The following is a 9,504-nucleotide window of genomic DNA, read 5'->3' on the forward strand; positions in this document are numbered from 1 at the left end:
ATACAGTGTACGGTGCTCAGCCGTGTGTGTATACAGTGTACGGGGCGGAGCCGTGTGTATATACAGTGTACGGTGCGGAGCCGTGTGTGTATACAGTGTACGTTGCGGAGCCGTGTGTATATACAGTGTACGGTGCGGAGCCGTGTGTGTATACAGTGTACGGTGCGGAGCCGTGTGTGTATACAGTGTACGGTGCGGAGCCGTGTGTATATACAGTGTACGGTGCGGAGCCGTGTGTGTATACAGTGTACGGTGCGGAGCCGCGTGTGTATACAGTGTACGGTGCGGAGCCGTGTGTGTATACAGTGTACGGTGCGGAGCCGTGTGTGTATACAGTGTACGGGGCGGAGCCGTGTGTATATACAGTGTACGGTGCTCAGCCGTGTGTGTATACAGTGTACGGGGCGGAGCCGTGTGTATATACAGTGTACGGTGCGGAGCCGTGTGTGTATACAGTGTACGTTGCGGAGCCGTGTGTATATACAGTGTACGGTGCGGAGCCGTGTGTGTATACAGTGTACGGTGCGGAGCCGTGTGTATACAGTGTACGGTGCGGAGCCGTGTGTGTATACAGTGTACGGGGCGGAGCCGTGTGTGTATATACAGTGTACAGTGCGGAGCCGTGTGTGTATATACAGTGTACGGTGCGGAGCCGTGTATATACAGTGTACGGTGCGGAGCCGTGTGTATACAGTGTACGGTGCGGAGCTGTATTGTCTGGATTCCTGGAAGGAGCGATCACATGACCCAGCCTGACTCCTCCCACACACATGAGCGATCACATGACCCAGCCTGACTCCTCCCACACACATGAGCGGTCACATGGCACAGCCTGACTCCTCCCACACACATGACCGGTCACATGGCACAGCCTGACTCCTCCCACACACATGAGCGGTCACATGGCCATGACATCATCACAGGTCCTTCAGCCTCCAGGATGTAACATCTTGCTCCTGGTTATTGTGGGACTTGTAGTTCTTTATACACCTGTACACAATGCACACAGGGGCTTTATAGAGGGGACAGGACGCCCCCCGAATATATCCTGAAGAGAAGGAAAACTCCAGCGCCGTATATATAGGATCTATAGAGGAATGTCACCGACCACCGAGAGGATCCTAGAGCTCAGCCTGGAGATCATCTACCTGCTGACCGGAGAGGTGAGGGATTGTGGGAAATGGTCACATGACCTCTTATCTCTAGGGATAATACAGGACATGACCGGAGAGGTGAGGGATTGTGGGAAATGGTCACATGACCTCTTATCTCTAGGGATAATACAGGACATGACCGGAGAGGTGAGGGATTGTGGGAAATGGTCACATGACCTCTTATCTCTAGGGATAATACAGGACATGACCGGAGAGGTGAGGGATTGTGGGAAATGGTCACATGACCTCTTATCTCTAGGGATAATACAGGACATGACCGGAGAGGTGAGGGGTCTGTATATAGGGATATTTATCGGGGTCTCTCCATACTCAGGATTACACAGTAGTGAAGAAGACATCTGGAGAGTGTGTGGCCCCCAGCAGGTCAGGAGGATGGAGCAGGGCCCGGGGCCCCATCACGGAGCCTCCACCTCCCTCACTGATACCTGAGAGGAACAATGAGCAGAAGATCCTAGAACTCACCCACAAGATGATGGAGCTGCTGACTGGAGAGGTGAGCGCTGCTGGGAATGCTGGGACATTATACAGGAACACAAGGGATGATGGGTCTGGATGATGACTGGATCATTGTGTGTGTCAGGTTCCTATAAGGTGTCAGGATGTCACTGTCTATTTCTCCATGGAGGAGTGGGAGTATATAGAAGGACACAAGGATCTGTACCAGGACATAGTCATGATGGAGGACCACCGGCCCCGAACATCACCACTGGGTAAGATATATTTATTATAGACCACCGGCCCCCAACATCACCACTGGGTAAGATATATTTATTATAGACCACCGGCCCCCAACATCACCACTGGGTAAGATATATTTATTATAGACCACCGGCCCCGAACATCACCACTGGGTAAGATATATTTATTATAGACCACCGGCCCCGAACATCACCACTGGGTAAGATATATTTATTATAGACCACCGGCCCCCAACATCACCACTGGGTAAGATATATTTATTATAGACCACCGGCCCCGAACATCACCACTGGGTAAGATATATTTATTATAGACCACCGGCCCCCAACATCACCACTGGGTAAGATATATTTATTATAGACCACCGGCCCCGAACATCACCACTGGGTAAGATATATTTATTATAGACCACCGGCCTCGAACATCACCACTGGGTAAGGTATATTTATTATAGACCACCGGCCCCCAACATCACCACTGTGTAAGATATATTTATTATAGACCACCGGCCCCTCACATCACCACTGGGTAAGATATATTTATTATAGACCACCGGCCCCCAACATCACCACCGGGTAAGATATATTTATTATAGACCACCGGCCCCTCACATCACCACTGTGTAAGATATATTTATTATAGACCACCGGCCCCCAACATCACCACCGGGTAAGATATATTTATTATAGACCACCGGCCCCAAACATCACCACTGGGTAAGATATATTTATTATACACCACCGGCCCCAAACATCACCACTGGGTAAGATATATTTATTATAGACCACCGGCCCCCAACATCACCACTGGGTAAGATATATTTATTATAGACCACCGGCCCCGAACATCACCACTGGGTAAGATATATTTATTATATACCACCGGCCCCGAACATCACCACTGGGTAAGATATATTTATTATACACCACCGGCCCCGAACATCACCACTGGGTAAGATATATTTATTATAGACCACCGGCCCCCAACATCACCACTGGGTAACATATATTTACTGTACACCACCGGCCCCAAACATCACCACTGGGTAAGAGGAGACTCACAGTGATGGTAAAGGAGAGAGCAGTATTGGGGCCCCTAGATCCCCTGTGACGGGGTTCAACTCTTAGGGATTTTCACACAAACAAAAGAGCAGGAGATGGGAGAACAGCACCGAGGTTTATTGGCAGAAATCACAAAACACAATCCATAGGATGAGGGGGTGATCCGGCATCTGGGCAAACAAGGGGCAACGGAAGGGCACAGTAACTGGGCACAGGGGAAGGAACAAACTGCAGATACCAGGATTCAGCTCCGGATCCAACACTCCACACTCTAATATATTGTCCACAGATAGCAGCTCCACGTCTAGTGGTCCCTCAGGTCTCCTGGGATGTCCGGTCCTCACATCCGCTCCTCAGAAACATAGAAACAGAATGTGTCGGCAGATAAGAACCATTTGGCCCATCTAGTCTGCCCAATAATCTGAATACTATGAATAGTCCAGGGCCCTATCTTATATGAAGGATAGCCTTATGCTTATCCCATGCATGTTTAAACTCCTTCACTGTATTTGCAGCGACCACTTCTGCAGGAAGGCTATTCCATGCATTCACTACTCTCTCAGTTCTCAGGTAACTCCAACACGATTCCTTGTTCCAGAGGGCGGCCTCAGCCTCAGCTCCTCTATCCCAACAATTCTCCAGGTTCTGGGGCACAATCTCCAGGGCAGTGTTGTGCTAGCAGTAACTCTTACCCCAGAGATCATCACAGCAACTGACTGAATCCACAATAAAAATTTAGAAAATCAGCCGCACATCCACCATGTGTATTTTGATCTATTTGCTTCTCAGCATAATACAAGTACAAGCCCACTCGCCACATCAAGGCCACCTAGTCAGAGTGGGTCCCTAACCTAACACTGGCATAGCGCCAAGTGGCGACCACTGCCTCCAAGACACCAAGCCCATTGGGGGAACGACCCAGTGGTCAGGCAGCCCCACTGCTGCCCGACCAAGCCTGAATCCCCAGCTTTTCTTATCTTCCTAGATTCCAGTAGGGGGGGGGCACCTCCAGCGTCTCCAAGGTGTCTTCCCCCAGACCTGAGGTGGACAGCAGGAATAACTTGCATTCCTTTGGTCAGCACACACCCCCACCCCCCATCTTCTTGTGTCCATCTCATGTACAGATCTGCCAACCATGACAGCCCCCATCATCTGATCATCTACACAATGTATTCAGTCACTGTGTGTCTCCTACAGATGGATCCAGGAAGAAGAACCCACCAGAGAGATGTCCTGCTCCTCTGGATTCCCAGCACTGTCCGGGGGGAGATGACGATGTCCTACAGGATGATCAGGTAGAGAGGACAATGTCCTACAGGATGATCAGAAGATGGAGAGGACAATGTCCTACAGGATGATCAGTAGATCGAGAGGACAATGTCCTACAGGATGATCAGGTAGATGGAGAGGACAATGTCCTACAGGATGATCAGGTAGATGGAGAGGACAATGTCCTACAGGATGATCAGGTAGATGGAGAGGACAATGTCCTACAGGATGATCAGGTAGATGGAGATGACAATGTCCTACAGGATGATCAGGTAGATGGAGAGGACAATGTCCTACAGGATGATCAGGTAGATGGAGAGGACAATGTCCTACAGGATGATCAGGTAGATGGAGAGGACAATGTCCTACAGGATGATCAGGTAGATGGAGAGGACAATGTCCTACAGGATGATCAGGTAGATGGAGAGGACAATGTCCTACAGGATGATCTGGTAGATGGAGAGGACAATGTCCTACAGGATGATCAGGTAGATGGAGAGGACAATGTCCTACAGGATGATCAGGTAGATGGAGAGGACAATGTCCTACAGGATGATCGGGTAGAGAGGACAATGTCCTACAGGATGATCGGGTAGAGAGGACAATGTCCTACAGGATGATCGGGTAGAGAGGACAATGTCCTACAGGATGATCAGGTAGATGGAGAGGACAATGTCCTACAGGATGATCGGGTAGAGAGGACAATGTCCTACAGGATGATCAGGTAGATGGAGAGGACAATGTCCTACAGGATGATCAGGTAGAGAGGACAATGTCCTACAGGATGATCAGGTAGATGGAGAGGACAATGTCCTACAGGATGATCAGGTAGATGGAGAGGACAATGTCCTACAGGATGATCAGGTAGATGGAGAGGACAATGTCCTACAGGATGATCAGGTAGATGGAGAGGACAATGTCCTACAGGATGATCAGGTAGATGGAGAGGACAATGTCCTACAGGATGATCAGGTAGATGGAGAGGACAATGTCCTACAGGATGATCGGGTAGAGAGGACAATGTCCTACAGGATGATCAGGTAGATGGAGAGGACAATGTCCTACAGGATGATCAGGTAGATGGAGAGGACAATGTCCTACAGGATGATCAGGTAGATGGAGAGGACAATGTCCTACAGGATGATCAGGTAGATGGAGAGGACAATGTCCTACAGGATGATCAGGTAGATGGAGAGGACAATGTCCTACAGGATGATCAGGTAGATGGAGAGGACAATGTCCTACAGGATGATCAGGTAGAGGGAGAGGACAATGTCCTACAGGATGATCAGGTAGATGGAGAGGACAATGTCCTACAGGATGATCAGGTAGATGGAGGGGACAATGTCCTACAGGATGATCAGGTATGTTTAGCTGAGCTGTAATCATCTGTGACTTGTAGTTCTCTTACATACAATGTTCCTGGGAGACTCCTCCATGTTTCTTCTGGTAAATTTATTTCATCCTCACGATAAAACAGGGAGAAGATCTGATGGATATTAAAGTAGAAGTTATGGAGGAGGAAGAGATCTATGGAATGAACGATCCCCTATATAAGGAGGAGGAGATCCCCATAGAGATCCGCCCAGGTGAGGGATATCCTCTGAGTACAAGGTCAGGAGCTGGGGTAGAGTAATCAGAAATGGACACACAGAGTCCTCATACCAAGGGGCTCAGCTCAGAGATAGGTGATGGGTCCTTATGGTAGAGGAGCAGGTGGAGATATACTGGGGAGATGCAGCCACTACAGCATAGCAAAGTAAGGTCAAATATTCCAGTGCACTAGATTGTATCTCATGAATCTCACCATACAATTGCCTCAGCAACCTGACCACCCGGCATGGGGTTATGTCTCTCCACCAGATCTTAACATCACACGGGAGAGATGTGTCCTGACACTAAAGCCCCTTTCACATCTACCGTAGTCACTCTCTCGATATGTCCGTTATTAGTTATTGATAATGGCTGAAGAACGGGCAGGATCATGACGGCAGTATGAATGTAGCCTAAGGCCATGTTCACACGTCCGGAATGTATGTATACGGCTATGCATTCTGTGCGGAGTCTACAGAAAGAATGAACAGGATAATTCTCTCTGCAGACATGGAAAATGGAATTTCTGTGGCAGAAACGTAGCCACCGCCGTGTGCATAGAGCAGCAGAATCCCTTTAAATTCACCAGGACTCTGCTGCTCCAGAATCTTTGGTGGAATTACCCACGTGTGAACACGGCCGAAGTGTTACGGAATCTTCACGGAAATGTACAAGATGTTAATTCAACTGGGAAGGGTCACAAGGAGCGTATACACAGGTATTTCATGCTGCACAGTGAGAGATATACTGTATATTCTCTTGTGAGCAAACACAAGGGCGGCAGCGTGTGCACCACAAGGTTTGGAGGTCGGTCCGTGTCACAGTCACATCAGCGCCTCCGAACCTCACTGCACGAACTCCCTGTATATCTGCTCATAAAAGAATACACAGCATATATTCTAGGTGTGACCCTATCAGTGATCCTATAAGTGACCCTACGAGTGACCCCACCAGTGACCCTACGAGTGACCCCACCAGTGACCCTGTGAGTGACCCTATCAGTGATCCTACAAGTGACCCTACGAGTGACCCTGCAGGTGGTCCTACTCTCTTACAGTATTTTAAACCTTATTTTATCCCCAGAAGGTGACAGTCAGGATTTGACAGGAAATCTCTTAACATTTCCAGATTGTGAAATTGAAGTGAAGAAAATCCCTCCAGAGTCTTCAGATGATAAAACCTTCACAGAAGTTTCCGGAAACAACAGCAGATACCTGTCCCCCCATAACCAGGAGCCGCCATCTAGAGTCACAGAGCCGAGCCAACATGAGGAAGACTATATTCGTATTCATCAGCAGACACCCGGGAACATCAAGGAACTTCAGTCTTATGAATGCAGGAAATGCCTTATTCACCAGACCAGCTGTAATCTTTTGAAGAGCCCTAAAGTTCTGAAGAAGTTTTTGTGCACACTGTGTGGGAAAAGTTTTACTCGTCAATCAAATCTTATACATCATCAGAGAATTCACAAAGGAGAGAGACCATTTTCCTGTGAAGAATGTGGTAAATGTCTCGCTAACAAGTCAAATCTTGTTAAACATCAGAAGATTCACACAGTAGAGAAGCCATTTGTGTGTTCTGAGTGCGGAAAATGTTTTGTCAAGAAATCAGATGTTATCAAACACCACAGGTTCCACACAGGAGAAAAGCCCTTTTCATGTTTAGAATGTGGGAAACATTTTGCCAACAAAACAAATCTTATGGGACATCAGAGAATTCATACCGGGGAGAAACCCTTCTCTTGTTCGGAATGTGGGAAATGTTTTTCCCAGAAATCAATTCTTGTTCAGCATCAGGTTATCCATACAGGAGAAAGGCCGTTTTTATGTTCAGAATGTGGAAAATGCTTTAACAAGATATCCAGACTAGTTCACCACCAGAAGATCCACACAGGGGAGAAGCCATTTTTATGTTCTGAATGTGGGAACTGTTATACTCAGAGATCATTCCTTGTGAGGCACCAGAGGATTCACACAGGACACAAGTTATTCTCGTGTTCAGAATGCGAGAAACGTTTCACTCAGAAGTCAGATCTAGTTGACCATCAGAGAATTCACACAGGAGAGAGACCTTTTTTGTGTCGTGAATGTGGTAAGGGTTTTACCAAAAAGTCTGGCCTGGTTCAACATCAGAGAATTCACACAGGAGAGAAACCATATGCATGTTCAGAATGTGGGCTTTGTTTTACCCAGAAATCGTATCTTGTAAGACACCAGAGAATACATAAACTGGAGAAGCCATTTTCATGTTCAGAATGTGGGAAAGGTTTTACCCAGAAAGCCGGTCTTATTGGACACCTTAAAATTCACTCCGGGGATACCCGGTTGTCCCAGCCTGAGTTTGATGGCCATGTTACCCAGAATCCAGATCTGGTCGCCCACCAGAAAAGCCAATAGAAGCCAAAGCTTTTTATGAATGTAATGCAGGGAAATCTTATGGGGAGAAAAATCTGTCGGCAGCCAGAATAAAAGCCTGAACTCAGCAAAACCTGTTTAGTTTAGTTATTTTATTAATTTATCTAGTACTAGAATATTCCGTTCGATCAGTGTGTTATGTGGAGGGCAGGAGGACCCAGAGGAAACCCAGAACAGGAGAAACACCCGACGACCCCAATGCTTAGATCGGAGAAGTCTCTGAGCCACTGGCTCCCGCCTCACTCTATAGACTCGGGTGACTTACTGTCCTCAGATAATCATGGACATGAGGAACAAACCGGGTCACATGCCCCATAAATAAGAGAACCCCTGCGTACCGCCTCTGAGCATTCTTCAGTAGGAGATCCAGGGCGGCACATATTCTCAGGTCGGTAACAATGTGAATCCCTGTATTAGCCATGGAATAGTCACGGATCCTAACCAGCTGATGGCTACATAACTTACATGGAGCGGGCTCAGGAGCTGATCTGTATAGAATACACTCTGTCAGGGGCCGGGATCAGGGATAATACAGATCCCAGATATACATTGCATTCCAAAAAACACAGAAAAAGTGATCAAAAAGTCTTCACCACTAGAGCTGTCTGTTCACATGAACGTGCGGATAAGGTGAATGTCAATACATGTGGAGGTCAAGCCAAGCGGTATTGTATATAGAGGTCAAGCCGAGCCGTATTGTATATGGAGGTCAAGCCGAGCCATATTGTATATGGAGGTCAAGCCGAACGGTATTGTACAGGGTGCGCCATTTCTATGGATACACCTTAATAACATGGGAATGGTTGGTGATAACTTCCTGTTTGTGGCACATTAGTATATGTGGGGGGGGGGGGGAAACTTTTCAAGATGGGTGGTGACCATGGCGGCCATTTTGAAGTCGACCATTCTGAATCCAACTTTTGTTTTTGAATAGGAAGAGGGTCATGTGACACATCAAACTTATTGGGAATTTCACAAGAAAAACATTAATGTGTTTGGTTTTAACGTAACTTTATTCTTTCATGAGTTATTTACAAGTTTCACTTATAAAATGTGTTCAATGTGCTGCCCATTGTGTTGGATTGTCAATGCAACCCTCTTCTCTATATACTGCTATATACACCGCAGGTGAAATGCTAGCACAGGATTCCAGTATCCGTATACACTGCTATATACTACCATATACACCACAGGAGAAATGCTAGCACAGGCTTCCAGTATCCGTATACACTGCTATATACTACTATATACACCGCAGGAGAAATGCTAGCACAGGCTTCTAGTATCCAAAGT

At 47.3% G+C, this 9,504-nt stretch overlaps 1 protein-coding gene across 4 annotated transcripts in view; it reads left to right on the forward strand.

Moving 5' to 3' along the window:
* The window catches only part of LOC130337328 (zinc finger protein OZF-like), an 82,690-nt gene extending 73,582 nt beyond the window's left edge, over positions 1–9,108 (forward strand). Inside the window, exons 1-6 of one of the 4 annotated variants that reach the window (XM_056553946.1) lie at positions 877–1,163; positions 1,489–1,668; positions 1,756–1,885; positions 4,133–4,230; positions 5,685–5,793; positions 6,926–9,102. In XM_056553946.1, coding sequence (XP_056409921.1) covers positions 1,098–1,163; positions 1,489–1,668; positions 1,756–1,885; positions 4,133–4,230; positions 5,685–5,793; positions 6,926–8,193 — 1,851 coding nt within the window. In that variant the 5' untranslated portion in view covers positions 877–1,097 and the 3' untranslated portion in view covers positions 8,194–9,102. Of the gene's footprint in view, positions 1–876; positions 1,164–1,488; positions 1,669–1,755; positions 1,886–2,804; positions 2,826–4,132; positions 4,231–4,452; positions 4,477–5,684; positions 5,794–6,925 lie in introns of those variants that run through there. The other 3 variants (XM_056553947.1, XM_056553948.1, XM_056553949.1) reach the window with 3 other exon arrangements.
* Positions 9,109–9,504: the final 396 nt, after the last annotated feature.

The sequence above is a fragment of the Hyla sarda genome, unplaced genomic scaffold, assembly GCF_029499605.1.
Source record: "Hyla sarda isolate aHylSar1 unplaced genomic scaffold, aHylSar1.hap1 scaffold_494, whole genome shotgun sequence".
In the NCBI taxonomy this organism is placed as follows: Eukaryota; Metazoa; Chordata; class Amphibia; order Anura; family Hylidae; genus Hyla; species Hyla sarda.